This window comes from Ailuropoda melanoleuca, chromosome 4 (genome assembly GCF_002007445.2).
Source record: "Ailuropoda melanoleuca isolate Jingjing chromosome 4, ASM200744v2, whole genome shotgun sequence".
Classification (NCBI taxonomy): domain Eukaryota; kingdom Metazoa; phylum Chordata; class Mammalia; order Carnivora; family Ursidae; genus Ailuropoda; species Ailuropoda melanoleuca.
This window is the reverse complement of record NC_048221.1, coordinates 57,025,765-57,042,940: the sequence shown is the minus strand read 5'-3', so window position 1 is coordinate 57,042,940 and position 17,176 is coordinate 57,025,765. Positions and strand designations below refer to the sequence as shown.

General features: G+C 42.5%; 1 protein-coding gene across 3 annotated transcripts in view; it reads left to right on the top strand.

The window, feature by feature from the left end:
* The window catches only part of CHCHD6 (coiled-coil-helix-coiled-coil-helix domain containing 6), a 238,782-nt gene that overhangs the window by 109,554 nt on the left and 112,052 nt on the right, over window positions 1-17,176 (top strand). For all 3 annotated transcript variants that reach the window (XR_002143494.2, XM_011229722.3, XM_034658882.1), the window contains exon 5: window positions 15,265-15,348. Coding sequence is in view for 2 of the 3 variants with exons in the window: in XM_011229722.3 (XP_011228024.1) it covers window positions 15,265-15,348 (84 nt within the window). In the remaining variant the exon portion in view is untranslated. The remainder of the gene's footprint in view (window positions 1-15,264; window positions 15,349-17,176) is intronic.

Below are 17,176 nucleotides of genomic sequence, written 5' to 3'. Positions count from 1 at the left end.
TCTACCTTACTAGCTGTTGTGTAAATTAAAGGAGCATTTAAGTAATTATTTATTAACTGTTAATAAATGGTCACTGCTGCTTTTATTGAGTTGTCCCTGCTTGTTTCATGAGACTTCTCTGATCCTTCTTTTTGTTATAACCAGGATTGTACTTTTTGCGCAACATCTAGGTATTGCTAGGAGGAAGTAAGGCTGCAGAGCTTGTGGTACTTACTGGATCAAACATGTCATACATACACAGAGTTAACTGGCATTGAGCATTTGCCATTGCCCCCTCCCCTGTGGTCTTGTTCTTTTCTTACTTGGGCTATGTGGGGACAGCAAGCTTCGGTTGCCTCAGAGGCCATCTGTCCTGTGATCTGTCGCACCTAAAGCCTCTGTTCTCTCGTCCTCCGGATGTGGGCACCGTGTCCACACTCAGATGGGGAGATGGGGTCTCAGCACTGCAGTCTGTGGGTGGAGATTGGGAAGGAAGCAGCATGAGCAGATACAAGCCTTCAGACTGAGACCATTTTCATGCAGCTTTTCCTGGTAATAAAAGGAAATGGGGGCTGCAGAGTGAGCCTACGATGTTTCAGCAGATGGTCTTGTAATAGAATGTTTTTTCAAAGTTTTCTGCGAGGTATCAGTGGCTCTTAGAAAATGTGCATTGAGTAATGAGGAGCAAAAATGTGGCTTTGAGCACTCCCTCTCCATGGCACATTGCTGAGTTGTTCTCTCTTTTCCAGCATAATAGGTGGCTTTCGAAAGTGAGGACGGTAATCCCAGAGAAGTGGCCTTTCCTGACTTCTCCACGGACTCTGGGGATCTGGGACTTGGTTCCAGGGTCAGCAGTGCCTCTGCATCTCTGACCCTGCCCACTCTCCTCCTGGGCTGTGGCCTGGCCAGGAGCCATGTGATAGCTGATGAAGGAATGCCTGCAGTTCTGCCTTCCTGTGATAAGCTGCAACCCACCAGCTAACCTGTGCTGAGCCCATGGAACAGTGTGCACCTGTATATGCTAGGTTATGGAAGGAAGGCAGGGATGGATTCTTTGGGGATAATTTCTCCTTCAGACCCAGAGCAGACACACTCTTATGGCAATCCTGTGAAGCCACCTGGGTTCAGACAATTCAAGGACCCCATCTGCTGTCTCTTGGCAAATAATGATTAGAATTTGAACCCAAGGCTCTTAACCACCCCAGTGTACTGTCTTCTTAAAGGTTAGCGTCTCTAGGGGCAGCTGGGTGGCTCAGCCAGTTTAGTGTTTACCTTCAGCTCAGGTCATGATCTCAGGGTTTTGGGATCAAGCCCCACATGAGGCTCCCTGCTCAGCGGGAAGTCTGCTTCTCCCTCTGCCCCTTCCTACCTCGTGCTCACATTCTTTGTCTCGCTCTCAAATAAATAAATAAATAAATAAATAAATAGATAAATAAATAAAATCTTAAAGAAAAAAAAAAGGTTAGCATCTCTTCCCTCCCCAGATGAACTTCCCAATATCATTCGTTTTACTCTTTTAGCAAATATTTACTGCATGGTCCTGGGGATAAAGCAGTAAATGCAGCATAGCCCCCGACCTCCAGGAACTTATAGTCTAGAAGAGGTACAAGCTGGTAAACAGACACACAGACACACAGTTTTTCATCTTGGAATGTATCTCTGTATACACACAAGTAGATACACATCTCGTGTTGGCATCTGGTGAGACTTGGCAGTTTATGTGAGTATATCCATGTGCTAGGTACTGTATTAGATATGTGAATACACGTAGCTATGTACAGACGACACACGTAAATACAAGGTGCACTCGCATCTGTCTTCATCATATAGGGAGGGGTTCCCATTTTCAGGCCCGCAACCTGAGGGGGTGGCTGTGTTTCTCTCCCGCCTCCCTCCCATTTCATCAGTCAGTCTCCTGTTCGGTCCTCCATCCTACCCCCGACCTCCCTCCATTCAGGTCCTTATCATCTGATTACTGCATCAGCCTTCAAACTGGCCTCTTGACCTGGGGTGGGGGGAGGTTTCTCTTAATATTTTGATAACTTTATTTCAGTATAATTGGTTTTCTTTGTAATCCTATTTATTTTTAACATCTTTATTGATATGTAACTCATATGCCATAAAATCAGTCATTTAAAGAATACCATTCTTTACACATACACATACATATCCATACACACCATAGCTGTGCAACCATCACCACAAGCTAAGCTTAGAACATTTTCATCACCTCTAGAAGACACCCTGTACCCCTCAGTAGTCAGTCCACATTCTTCCCTCCCTTCATCCCTTGGGAACTATTAATCTGCTTTCTATGTCTGTGGATGTGCTACTCTGGATATTTCATATAAATGGACTCCTATAATATGTGCCCTTTTGTGTCTGGCTTCTTTCATTGGTTTAATGTTTTCAAGGTTCTTCCATCCGTATTGTTGTATGTATCAGCACTTTGATCATTTTATGCCTGAATAATATTCCATTGTATGGATATACCACATTTTTAAAATCCATTCATCAATTGATGGACATTTAGGGTCTGAGAATAGGGGAAAATGGGGAAAGACTGCTAATGGAAACGGAGTTTCTGGGGTAATGAAAATGTTCTGAAATTAGATAGTGGTGATGTTTGCACAGCCTAGTAAATACACTAAAAACCATGGAATTGTAGATTTTAGAAGGGTGAGTTTTATGGTATGTGAATTTTGTATCAATAGAAAAATCCAAAACCATTTTTAAAAAAAAAGACCTCTGTGACAGTTACTGTGACAGACATATGAAGAAAGAAGACACACAGGGCTAATGGGGGAAAATGAGCATTGATATGTGGCCTACGTGAGTGGGAAGCAGACATAGAACGTCTCTGAGCATCTTGGTATCAGTGCAGGTGCAGAGATTATCTCAGATCATCTTAAAGTTATATTTGTCTTTGAGATTTACCTTTTTACATTAGAAACCTGTTATCCATTATGGTCGTGGTAGGTGTGTTTTCTTTTCTGGTTGAATGTTTAATAAGAACACTTTCATTATCATGCTAACCATTCTTGGTTGCCATTTATTTTTTTAACTATAGTATACCACATACTGCATTTAATGCTTTACGTGCATGATCTCATTTGACTTCACAACAGCCTCATGGAATGTAGGTAGTGTTAATCTCTCCATTGTACAGATTGGGAAACTGTTTCAGACACGTTCTGACCTGGGGCACCTGGGTGGCTCAGTCGTTAAGCGTCTGCCTTCGGCTCAGGGCGTGATCCCCGCGTTCTGGGATCGAGCCCCACATCAGGCTCCTCTGCTAGGAGCCTGCTTCTTCCTCTCCCACTCCCCCTGCTTGTCTCTCTCTCACTGGCTGTCTGTCTCTGTGTCAAATAAATAAATAAAATCTTAAAAAAAAAAAAAGTTCTGACTGGACCAAAGTCACTAGGTAGGAAGTGGCAGATTTAGCGTTCAAACCTAGTTTCTTCTACCTCCAAAGCCTGCTCTCTTAAACCCCTACCCTAGATCATCTTTTAAAATTAGAGTATATTATCATTAATTTAAAGGAAGGGTTGTGTGGTACATAATTTAGACCCATCGTGGATCTTGCAGCATCTTTGAGATGCCATTATAATCATCATTTATCTTCTTGTAGGTGTGATCTAGCGCCTTGTTACTCAGAGTAACATGACCCGGGAGCTTGCTAGAATGTGTAATATTGGGCTTATCTCAGACCTATAGTTCAGAATCTGTATTTATCAAAATCCCAGGTGATTCAAATGTGCTTTCAATGTTTGAGAAGCACTGTTTTAGTATATGGTTAAAGGCATCCAGTTTGATGATTGACCAGTGATTTGACATTATTAAAACACACAGTTCAGGAGGGGGTGATGTGATTCCAGAATGTTGTGAGGTTGATGAACTAGGAGTCAGGAACCCCTTGTTCATCGCCCTACATCTGGGTGACCTGGAGCAAGTCACTTCATTTGAGTCATTTTATTCGTACATGAAATGAGGACTTTTGTTGTTTCTCTCAGTTTTTTTTTTTAAAGAAAGCACTTAAGGCCATTAACTTGCCTCTCAGATACTTTATTAGCTATGTCACACTTTTTTGTTTTGAATGTAGAACTTTCATTTTTTTTAATTTGAAATTTCTATTGTTATTTTTGCTTAGCCTATGAGTTATGTTTAGGAAGGCATATTACTAAACCCATTTTTAACTGCCTTTTTTATTATTGATTTGTAATTTAATTATATTTTCATCAGAGAAGTGGTCTATATGATATTGATACATTGAAATTTGTTAGTTTATTTTTGTGGGTGTGTCTTAGAAGAGTGCTTGATTTTTGCAAATGTTTCACTCAACTCTAAAAAGAATGTAAATATTCAAGCTTATTAGATCAATCTTGTTAATTTTATTATTCATATCTTCTAAGTCCATATTAACTTCTTTGCAGTCTTAGGGAAAAAGTGTTCAATATTTCACCAGTAATGATCTGTAGGTTTTTTGTACATGCTCTTCATCAAGTTAAGGAAATTTCCTTCTGTTACTGGTTTACTGCAAGCTTTTTTCATAAATGGGTATTTATTTTGTCAAATGCTTTTCCTGAGTCTATTTGAAATGATCACATGATTTTCCTCCTTTTATTTGTTACTGTGGTGAATATGTTGATTGATTTTTATATGTTAAAGCAACTTTGGACTCCTGGCATACATCCCGGTTGATCGTGGGATTTTTTTTTTTTTTTTTGCATATTGATTTGCTCATTTATTTTTCATTAAGGATTTGTACATCTCTTTTCTTAAGTAATGCTGGTCTGTAAATTTCTTTTCTTGTAATGCCCTTGTCTGGTTTGCTATTATAATTATAAAAGTCTCATAAAATGCACTGGACAGTGTTCCCTCCTCTTCTATTTGCTGGAAGAGTCTGCTTAGACATGGTTATGATTTCGTCCTTAAATATTTGGTAGAATTAATTAATCAGTGTGAAGTCATCTGGGCAGCAAAATTCTTTGGGGCGAGTTTTTTTTTAAATTTGCTTTGTTTTGTAAATCAGAGGAAATTATGTATTTTAAACTTACAGGTACATAGTTTATACATTTCTATTAAAGCATTTATCACATTGTATTTATTGGTTCTTTTGGTAATTAAACTTAATGGCTCTGTAAGTTTATACTTTTTAATGCATCTAGAAATTTCTCATTCATTGTTCTTCAAATATTCAAATACTTTCCTACTACCTTCTCCCCTTCTCCCTTCCCCAGGAATCCAATTATGTATGTGTTACCAGTTGATATTGAAATTGTTCCATCGGTCACTGAGGTAGCATTCACTTTTTCAGCCTTTCCTTTATAGTATTTTACATTTCTCACAAATTTCTCTTTGGTTCTTTTAGTAGTTTCCATTTATCTCATTATGTTCACATTTTCCTTTAAATCCTTGAAAGTGTTTATCATAGCTATTTTGGAGTCCTTATATATGCTAATTCAATAATCTCTGTCATGTCTAAGTCTTTTTTAAGGACTAATTTTCCTCCTGGGTAGGAGTCATGGATTCTTGAGTAATAGGTTTAATTTCTAAACATTTGAGGATTTTCTAGGCATCTTGCTCTTCTTAATCCCTAATTTAATAATCTTACGGTCACAGAGGATACTTTGTTTCATTTCATCTGTTTAAATTTCTTGTAGCCCAGGAAAAGGTCTAGGTTCATAACTGTTCCGTGTTCATTTAGGAAGAATGTGTATCTGTGGTTATTGCATGGAGTATTTTATCATGTTGCATGATAATATTGTTCGTATCTTTCATATCTTTGTTGATTTTTTTGCCTAGTTCTATCAATATTTTGAGAGAGGGATGTTAATGCCTTCGACTGTGGATTTGTTTATATTCTTCTTTAGTCTGTCAAATTTTTATGTATTTGAGAGTTTTCTTATTAGGTACATACATGTTTATAATTGTTATTTCTTCTTGAATAATTATCTCCTTTATGATTATGAACTGTTCTTCTTTATATCTGGTAATATTTTTTTGTTTTGAATTCTCCTTTATTTGATATTATAACGACACCAGCTTTCTTGTACTTAGTGTTTGCATGATATATCTTTTTCCCATTCTTTTTTTAAATGCATTTGTGTCTTTATATTTAAAATATATTTCTTTTAATCAATAACATATAGTTAGGGTTTTGCCTTTCACTGGTGAGTATGGTAAGCAGAACAGTGGTCTCCCAAAGATATTCACCTCTTAATCTCCAAGACCCATGAATATGTTCCTTTACATTATAAAAAGGACTTTGCAGATGTGACTAAGTTAAGGATATGTGATGGGATGTTATCCTGTGTTATCCACGCGGGTCTATTGTAATCTCAAGGGTCTTAATCAAGGAAAGACAGATGTAGGAGATTCAGAGAAGGAGGTGTGATGATGGTAGCAGAGGTCAGGGTGATGTGGGGTCATGAGCCAAAAGATGCAGGCAGCCTCTAGAAGCTGGATGGCAAGGAAATAGATTCTTTCCTAGAGCATCCAGAAAAATACAGCCCTGCCAACACCATGGTTTTAGCCAACTAAGACTCGTTTGGTATTTCTGATCTCTAAAAACAGAAAATAGTTGTGTACTAAGCCACTAAGTTTTTGGTAATTTCTTACAACTGCAAACAGGAAATTAATATAGGGGGTTAAATCTGTTTGTTTAATATGATTATTGGTATGACTGGATTTAAATCTACCATCTTGATATTCAGTTTCTGTTTGTTCTGTGTTTTGTTCCTCTGTTGCTACTTTCTTGTAGGTTTTTTTGAGGGAGAGGTGGAGGTAAAATCAGTATATTTTAAGAATTCCATTTTATCCTCTCAATTGACTTTTTTTTTTAAAGATTTTATTTATTTATTTGACAGAGATAGAGACAGCCAGCAAGAGAGGGAACACAAGGGGGGAGTGGGAGAGGAAGAAGCAGGCTCATAGTGGAAGAGCCTGATGTGGGGCTCGATCCCATAACGCCAGGATCTCACCCTGAGCCGAAGGCAGATGCTTAACCGCTGTGCCACCCAGGTGCCCCTCAATTGACTTTTTATTTGTGACCTTTTTTGTTACTTTTTTAGAGGTTGTGCTAGAAATTACTTGTTTTTTCAAACTTACGACAGTCTATGTTCAAAAAATATTCCATTTCTTCAGGAATTATTTAAGAATTTTACAAAAGCATTCTACTTGTGGCTTTTCTGAGCTTCTCAGATCTCTTCTTTGTTGTCTTTAATTAACTTTGGAAAGTTCTTGGCCTTTATCTCTTCACTCTTTTGCCCTGTTTTTCTCTTCTCTTACTAGGACTCCAATTAAATATATGCTGTACAATTTGATATTGTCCTTTAAATCTTGGGTGCCCTGTTCAATTCTATTTTTCATGCTTTGTCTCTTTGTGTTTTAATTTGGATAATTTCTAATGACTTCTTTCTAAGTTCTTGATTCTTTACTCTGTTCTGCCCAGTCTTCTAATAAATGTACGGTTTCATGCCATAGCATGTTAGAAATTCATTTTGAGCATTCTGTTGGGTTCTATTTTATAGTTTTGGGTAGTGTCAATGAAAATGGTTGAGTAAGGATCTCTGAAAATTCTCCCTTCCATAAAAGGAATTCTCCCTTCCATAAAATAGACATGCTCAGCGTCTATTTTTTTTTGTTTTCAGAACCCTGAAAATTAACCAAAGGCTTGCAGCAATTCAGGAGCGTTTGTTCAAGAAAAATGGTGACTCTTAGTAAGAACAGTGATCTTTGTGGCATTTTAAATAGTCTTATTCCCATTCTCCTTTCCCCAGCTAAGCAGTAACTTTGAAAAACAATAGCCACCATCATGGTAAAAACCAGCAGCCTGGCAACCACTGGACAGGGCAGAGAAGAATTGAAATTCTTCAAAGTCCCATGCCTAGAGAGTTGTCATGGTGGTTCCTGGAGGAACCCACTTGCAAGGCTGTTGTTACTTGACATGACTCAGTGGAAACAGCCTTTTCCTAGGAGGCATTTTTCAAAAACAGCCAGAGCAATTGCTGAACACCATGGCTGCTTGAAGAGGGAAATAAGAGTTTGGGCAAACAATAGGGTAACCCAAAAGCTTAAAAAAAGAAAAACTACTTACAGCTAAGATAATACTCAATAGTAAAAAACTGGGAGATTTTCCCTTAAGATGAACAAGACAAGGATGTCCACGGTCACCATTTTATTTAACATAGGAAGTCCTGGCTGCAGCAGTTAGACAAGAAAAAGAAATAAAAAGCATCCAAATTGGTAAAGAAGAAGTAAAACTTTCCACTATTTGCAGATGACATGATATTCTACATAGAAAACCCTGAAGAATCCTCCAAAAAACTACTAGAGCTGATAAATTCAGTAAGGTCACAGGATACCAAATCAATATACAGAAATCTGCTGCATTTCTATTAACTAATAATGAAGCAGAAGAAAGAGAAGAAAACAGCCCCATTTACATTACACCAAAAATAGTAAAATACCTAGAAATAAACTTAACCAAAGAAGAAAAAAGAATCTGTACTCTGAAAACCATAAAACACTGATGAAGGAAATTGAAGATGACACAAACAAATATAAAGATATTCCATGCTCATGGATTGGGGGACCAAATATTGTTGAAATGTCCATACTACCCAGAGCAATCTACACATTTAAGGCAATCCCTATCAAAATAACAACAGCATTAAAAAAAAAAAAAGGTAGATAACAAGATGTTCACAGAAGACTTTGAAAAGCTCCAACATATTCCTGGGAATCTAGACGGCCAGATGAATGTATAAAGGTGGACACAAGGAGATCTCGAAGAGATTCACACCTAAATATATCATAATCAAACTGTTGAGCACCCAAGTCAAAAAGAGAATCTTGAAAGTATCAGGATAGAAGCAATTCGTCACATGCAGGGGATCCTCAATAATATTAATAGTTTATTTCTCATCATAAATAATGGAGGCCAGAGAGTGCCCATCTCCTTGTGGAAATTCTCCCTCTCTTCACACATGGGGTCTACCCTTCTGTGCTAGATTCTTTAATATATTGATCACAGTTCTTTCAAAGTCCCTCTGTGTTACTTGTAACATCTGGACCATTGTTGCATCTGATTTTATTGAGTATTTCTCTTTATGGCAGGTCATTATTTTCGTGTGTGTGTTTACATTTTCAATGGAATGCTCCACCTTTTGTGTAAACAAACAGTAGACACTGCAATCTAGTGAAGGGTTTTCTTTTGTACTATAAGATCATTAGTATATGGGCTTGGGTGTCTTATAATGGCATATATGAGATTTTCTTTTTCTTTCTTTTATGCAAAGTGAGAATCATTTTTTCTTAAAGATGAGATTAATCAGTTAATGTTTTGTATACGTTATCTATTCCTAAATGAGAAATTACAAACTTGAGTGGTTTAAAACAATAAAGATTTACTCTCACAGTGTCTGTAGATCAGGGTTCTGGGCACAGCTTACCTGGGTGCCTCTCTCTCAGGGCTGCAGTCTCGTCTGAGGGCTCAGGGCAGCTCTGCTTCCATGCTCCCTCATATAACTGCTGGCAGGATTCAGTCCCTCACTGNGTGTCCCCTCTCTCACTGACTGTCTCTATCTCTGTCAAATAAATAAATAAAATCTTTAAAAAAAAAAAAATAAATAAATAAATAAAAACAATAAAGATTTACTCTCACAGTGTCTGTAGATCAGGGTTCTGGGCACAGCTTACCTGGGTGCCTCTCTCTCAGGGCTGCAGTCTCGTCTGAGGGCTCAGGGCAGCTCTGCTTCCATGCTCCCTCATATAACTGCTGGCAGGATTCAGTCCCTCACTGGCTGTGGGCTGGAGGTCTCCCTCAGTGCTTACTGTGTGGGTGTCTCCATAGGGCAGCTCACAACGTGGAAGCTTGCTTCTTCAGTCTGAGCAAGGGAGAGAGGATGAGCAAGACAGAAATCACTATTTTTTGCAATTGTAAAGTGCATTCTATCACTTTTTGCCATATTCTATTCATTAGAAGTTTGTCACTAGGGGGCACGTGGGTGGCTCAGTTGGTTAAGCCTCAAACTCTTGATAAGGGCTCAGGTCAAGATCTCAGGGTGGTGAGATAGAGCCACTTGTCAGCTCCTCAGCTTGCGCTGGGACACGGAGCCTGCTTAAGATTCTCTCTTCCTATGCCCCTCCCCCACCAAGAAGTTTGTCACTAGGTGCAACCCACACTCAAGGGGAGGGCATCACACAAAGACATGAGTATCAGGACATGGGATCATTGGGGACCATCCCAGCTGTCTACCATATATTTATTGTGATAACTGACTTTTTCCTACAATTTTATTTGGGATTTTCTGTTTATATCCTCTTCTCCTCCCCTCATTTTCCTTCAACCCCCACCCCAATTTTCTCCTTATTGCTACATCTTGCTCCCTTCCCCACCTCGTTTTAACTTACCCTCCCCCACCCTCCCTTGCCTTCTGCTCTAACATCTGTCTGTCTTCCTCCTTCTTCTCTTTTCCCTCCCTTGTCTTTCTTCTCCTCCACCTCTTCCTTTGCCATCCCTTTCGGCTCTTCTGAAATAGTTCTTAGACACTGGTTGGAGTCTGTTAGTCTGTCTTCCAAGTTTTTCAGCTCCTCTTTCATTCATTTTATCCTTATCTTCTGTTGCAACATTCTGGATCACATTCTCTGCTACTTTTTAATTTGCTAATTTCTACCTACTGCCCTCAGCTTAGGGTTTGTCTTATCCATTTCATTTTTTATTTTGAAGAAATTTAAATTCTTAGTATTTACCTGCTTGGGGGTATTCCTGTTCTAGGTTCATAATTTCTTCTTTTTAAATCAGAAATTCATTTATCTTTTGAGTACCTTAAACATGCACTATTAAAATCCTTTATCGGGGTGCCTGGGTGGCTCAGTTAGTTAAGCATCTGCCTTTGGCTCAGGTCATGATCTTGGACTCGTGGGATCGAGCCCTGCATCTGGCTCCCTGTTCAGCAGGGAGTCTGCTTCTCCCTCTTGCTCCTGCTCTGCCCCACCCCATGCGTGCACACACTCTCTCTCTCTCAAATAAATCAATGAAGTCTGAAAAAATATTGAAAGAAATCCTTTTTCAATTGGGAATTTGAACACTGGCTGAATATTTGGTATGTTAAGGAATTCATTTGGTGGGGTATGCAATGGTATTGTGGTTTGGTTTAGGAAAATGCAAGTCCTTATTTTTTAGAGAAATATATTAAAGTATGTACAGGTGAAATGATCTGCTGTAAGAAATTTGGGGGTAGGGAGAGGGTGGGAAATATGGGTGAAACAAGAATTCCTTTCGTTTATAAATTCTGAAGCTTAGTGATGGGTATCTGGAGTTTTATTAAATTATTCTGTCTCATGTTTTATTTTTGCATAATAAAAAGTTTTTAAAAGTCCTTAGTCATGATGTCCCATAAAATTAATTTCATCTGGAGTGAATTCATATTCCAGTTGCTGATTTTTTTGGTAGCCTTTCTAAGTATCACATTTCTTCACATATTTGGGATTTGGTTTGTAGGCTCATTTTGAGTAGGAAGTTTGATTTTTGTCTTGTTTTGCTTTGCTTTGCTTTTCTTTGTCATTTTTGTTTCTCCCTGCCTAGTGTTTTTCTGGTGGTCTACACCTGCCACCCCCATTCAGAGACAGGTGTGACTGTGGCCTTCTGAGTCTCCTCTCCAGGGTGGTTCTAGTGGTGCTGCAGAGCTGGGACGTGAGCAGGGGAGTTGATTCATTTGTGGCCTGGGGCTGAGAGGACTGGAGCTGCAGCCTTTGGGCTGAACCTCAGCCCTACATGAGAGTCTCCTGGAATTTTTTTCATCAGCTTCTTATTCCAGGGGAGCCCTAGGTTCCCCAGTACCCCTGCTCTATGGAGCAGGCTTTGTTCTGGCTGCCTCTGCTGGCTCCAGACCCAGAGCCCAGCAAGGCTGTGGCTCCAGCCTCACCTACTGCTTTGCATTCCTATTCTGTTGGATGTTTTAATCTTGTTTTTGAACCTCACCATGTCTTTTTGGTCTCCTGTTCTTCTGTTTTATATGTTCTTGCTATGTGTTTAGAGTAGGGAAGATGCATCAAAGTGTGAACTCACTTGCTCTCTTGACTGGAGGAAGTCCTTGACTAAATCACTGAAGATTCCTTTCAATTCCCCCTTCAAAGACTGTAATCCGCCAAGTAGATCTTCATAATGGTGATATTTTGCCTTTGTATCGGAGACAGCACACTTTACTTAGTATTTTTTTTCCCAGAAGACTGTCTTGGAAATCTCCTTAGAGAAAATAACAACCCGCTACCCCACAAGTTATTCTGCCTGTGGCCTCCCCAGCACATATCCCTCTCTAAAATTATCTTATTTTTCTGCACACACATTTGTCTCTCCCACTGGGATCTAAGCTCCATGAGAACAGAAACTCTCTCATTTCCCATTTGTATCCACAACCCTTTTGCGATAGTGTCTGTCACATGGTAGGCACTCAATAATGTTCTGATAAATTACTGAATCAGTCACTGAAACCTGCCCGTTCCTCCTTAATTCCGTGGTCATGCTGCGAGGTGCCTGCTGCATGGCCTCTTCGTGAGTGCTGGGAGGCACGGATTGGACTGTGGCAGCTATGCAGAGTGACCAGTGTTGTCTGATGCCTGCCTTCATTCATCACAACAGTGTCGTGGAGGCCGGGCTCCTGGCCAGGCACTGACAACCAGGCATTTGTATTGCATTCATTTGCTGTGGCCCCTTGTCATGTGTCACCTCCTGCCTACTGTCACTCACTGGATTTCATTATAAATCTCAGAGATGAACAGGGCGGTTAGGTTAGTGGGTGGGGCAGCGGCAGTGAGCCTGCCACCTTGCTGGCCTACCCTGATGGAGGCCAAGGCTTTGGGGATATGCCGAGGCAGGTCAGGCCTTTCCTCTCACAGAGCTTCCATTGCAGTGGGTGAGACAGACTCTAAACAGTTAATCACTTCCTTACTTGGTATCAGCTTAGTAGTGTTGCAGAGTGACATGGCTATAAAAGGAGACCTCCGTATCCTCAGTGTTTCTTCTTGTGTGTGAACAGCCTCTCTGTGACCTGAGGGAGCCTCGACGGTTGGGCAGCTTTGCCTGGAGCCTTATTCCTGCATCCCGTTTCTGACATAGACGTCCGTGCTGGGCACAGGCCCTGGAACCATGAGCTGAGTGTTCCTGGAGCCTCTGCCCAGAGGAAGCATCCTGATGTGTCGGCAGGAGGGAGGGTGGCAAAACACTTGGAAGAGCCTCCTCTACTGCCCACTGGCCTCAAGTGAATGGCAGCAGAAGAGCCTCCTGGCAGTTTTGCTTTCAGATGTCATCTTCCCGGTTGGCTGGGACTATTGGCCAGAAAATGGCAAATCTGAAGCCCCGGAAGATATTCCTATAGACTGGCTGCTTCATTGTGTCAGACCAGCTTCTCCTCTGGTTGTACCAGGGACGGCGGATGGTTAGGGCCCAGATGGCTGCGGAGGGCCCAGCACAGATTAGCCATGCTCCCGTGCCTGGGGTGCTGCTTCGGCAGCATGGTTTGAAAAATCCTGCGAGAAATCCCCAGCATTCAGTCTCACTGTTTGTATTTAGCTTTTCTGAAGTGTTGGCATTCCACAGGCATTCCAGAAGCCTTCTTAGCATTTCTAGATATTCTACAGCAGCCTCAGGAGCCAAGTTTCTGCCCTGTTCTCCATTCTACAGGTAAGGGGGACATACCCAAGAAAAGGATCGCAGATTGCGCCAGCTTACAGGCCAGTCAGTGGTGGAGCCAGTATTAGAGCGCGACTCTCATGGGTTGTCAGCCCATGGCCAAGCCCTGCCGGCCGGGTCTCCCCGAACACAGCCGAGTCCTCTAAACCCCAAGCCTTTCCTCAGGGTTTCTGTCCCCACTGTCCGGTGCTTGGCTCCTCATTACTGGCCTCCTACTGGGCTTTAGTAAATTTTTATGTCAGGGGAGTAGCATTGCTAAGGAAGTGGGCTTTCAAAAACATCCGTTCTTGTCTTGCTCGGTCTTTTTGAATAGTTCAAACCCGTACACTGACACCATAGTGTGATTCGAGGGAAGCAGCTCAGGCCTTGGAGTCATGGCAACTTAGGTTCATGGTTGGCCTCCGTCATTGACTAGCTCTGTGCTCTTGGGGTCATGATCATTAAGTGACACGGGAGCCTGAAATGGTGCTGGAGCTCACTGGGCCCTTGCACGGGACAGACAGTGATCAGATGGCATTACTTCCCTGCACGAGCACTGAGCCAGCCCTCTGGGCGGGGGCAGGCCTTGAGACCTTATCCCACAGAGGTCCTGAGAGGCTCCAGGGCCATGGGTGTCCCAGGCAGGGGGACACTGCCATGATGCAGTATCCCTTGGTGGAGGCCTGCTGTGACCCCACCGTTTCTGCAGGGGTTTCCTTAACCTTCCACCCAGTCCTGTGCGGCTGGCACTTCTGCTTCAGGCTTGTATATTGTACCTGAGTAAGCTGGAACTCGGTCATCCAACTAATTACAGCTGGGGTGGGTTCAACTGCAGGTGTGCTAGCTCCAGGTTGCTTGCCCTGGTTAGCCAAGCCCCTCAGCCGAACTGTAACCTTGAGGGACGGTTCTCAGCCCTGTGCACCGGCTGTTCTGTTTGTTCCCTATCAGAGTGAGGAAGAAGCTCTAGGGTTCTAGGGTTCTGATACTGCTCACCTTTCGGATCCCTGACCCCTGAAGCAGGGAGTTTTCCTCGCCAGAAGAAAGGCATTCTGGCATCCCTGCCTCTGGGAGCTCACATGTGAGTTGGTGGCATGGTCTGGTGCCAGGCGTGAGGACTCTGTGGCCAGGGAACAGCTCTGGCCCTTCCAGGCTGTGTGGCCTTGAGCAGTACAGCTCTGTGGTCAGGCCCTGCACCTGCTGGGGCTCAAATCCCAGTTCCTCCCTTGTAGCTGTGAGCTGGGATAGTCACTTGGCCCCTCCATTTCTTCACCTATGGGGGCATCATAACACTCCTGCCCACCTTTTAGAGGTGTTGTGAGGGTCAAGTGAGGAAATCTGTGGGAAGCACTTGGACCAGCACTCGGCATATAGTAAGCACTCAGTAAATGTGAGTGCTGGTCTTCTGTGAAATGACTAGCAGCTACCCACCTTGAAGTCTTCTGGTGAAAATTAAACACTTCAGGGTACATAAGTGGTCTAGCATAGCATAGGTTTTCAACTCCTTGCTGCTGCTCAAATGGTCAGTGTCTATGTGAACAGAACCCCCTTGGTTTCTCCCCACAGCTCAGCCCAGCTGCTGCCTGGTAACGTGCGCTTTGTTCTCTTCCAACTAGGCCAAGGAGCTGGAGAGTCGCGAGTCAGAGCTGAGCCGCCGTGACACCTTCTATAAGGAGCAGCTGGGGCGCATTGAGAGGAAGGTAAGGCTCAGGTCGGCTGCCTTGGGGAGCCAGGTCCTGAAAGCCCCTGACCGGAGTCCACCGCCGCTGTGGGGGAGAAAGGAGCCTGCACTCCCAATTCCCCATTCGCACCAGCAGCCGGTCCCCCTGTGGACCTGCCCTCCTATACCTGGCAAGCACCACATCCCCACCCTTCCCACAAGTTGTATTCACAGAGATAATTGGTTTTTAATTGGCCCGCTTTTTGTGAATGCGCCTGGCTGTGCTATAGTTTAGTTTTAGAAAAAATTCACTTTCACCACAGGGCGGTGCTGAGACCTAGCCTACCTTTCTGACTTTAGTTAAGTGGCATTGGATAAAAAAATAATAATAACGTGAAGTCGTGCTGTACAAATATATTAAAGTTGTATTATTGATTTTCTTCTGGGAGTCAGGGAGATCAAAGTACACCACGGCTACACACTCCCTGCTTTTCTAGGGGTAAGCCTTTGGAATGAATGAGATTCAAAGACATAGCATCAGTCCTTTATTTTTATTTTATTTTATTTTTTTTGTTAACGCCTACAACAACTCTTAAAAATTCATTTGGTAACTTGCTTACTTTTTTGGGGGGCTTAATTTGTTGATCATGACAGATTTTTCAAAGAAACGGCTTAAAACATGGAAGGAGATGGTTGGGAGATTGAAAAAAAATTGTTCTCCCTCCTGCCTGAGACGGCATGCCAGGCAACCTGAGCCATCAGCTTATTGCAGGCAAATCTTCGAATCGTTTGTCACGCTTTGGAGCTTTGAAATTGACAGTTTGCCTGAGGGGCTTGATTTCCATAGGGGTTTTCTCCTGTGGCATGGCACACTGGAAGCTGAGGGAAACGTGGATTTCTGGATTTCCAGGCCATGGGGACAGGAGGGACGCTGCTCCTTGCTCCGGGGACACTCCTGTCCACCTCCTGAACGGTGTTTAGGGGACAGCCAGAATTGTCATGTGAACAGCAAGCACCACCCGCCGGTGGTAGCATCGTCCAGAAGGCCCGCAGGGCACGCCGAGCCGCTTACAGAGGTGGTCCTTAACAAGGAGAGGGTTCCTGGAATGGCCTCCTGCCCAGGTTTGACTGTAGCTGTAATGACAAGGATTGTGATTTGAGATCCTGGAAAAGGGTAAAAACATTCCACCAGCCATAGCTCTAATTATCACAGTTGCCCATATGTTCATGAGCACAGATTTTTTTGTGTTGTTATGTGTGCAGTTCTGCGGTCTCCTGCTGCGCTTCTCTTGCATTTCCCTCTCTGGGTTTGGCTCCTAGAAGCATGTGTGCCTGTGTCTGCTTGGGGTGAAGGGCAGTAGCTTTACAGCGTTTTTTGGTCTCAAATCTATTTTCCCCTTGTCACTCTGCTTTCTCATCCCCACCGTAGTTCTCCTCCTTCAGCCCAGTTCTCTGCTTTGCTGAAGGAAAGGAGATTCTCCTGGATGAGCCCTTCTTCTCATCTGTTCCTCCCCCCTCACCCTACAGGGAAGCCCAAACTCCTTACATATGCAGATGTGGGCCTTTTCTAAAGTGAGGTTTTCCTACATGATTGTGAAGTTATTGAATGCTTCCAGAAGGAGGTGCAAAAACACAATCACCTGCCTGACTCTTAAATACTGGCGTTTTGCTGGTGATAATATACAGAAGGAAAGCACCTCCAACATCCTGGGAACTAGAGATTGGTGAGGGAGACTGGGGGGTGGGGTGTGGGGTGGAAGGGGCACTGGAGATGGGGGAGCAAAGAGGCACCATCCTAAGGCTTAATTGTACCAGTCTTGAGAAAGGTTTTCCATCTTCTCCGTGGATAATTTTATTCCCGTAATGGC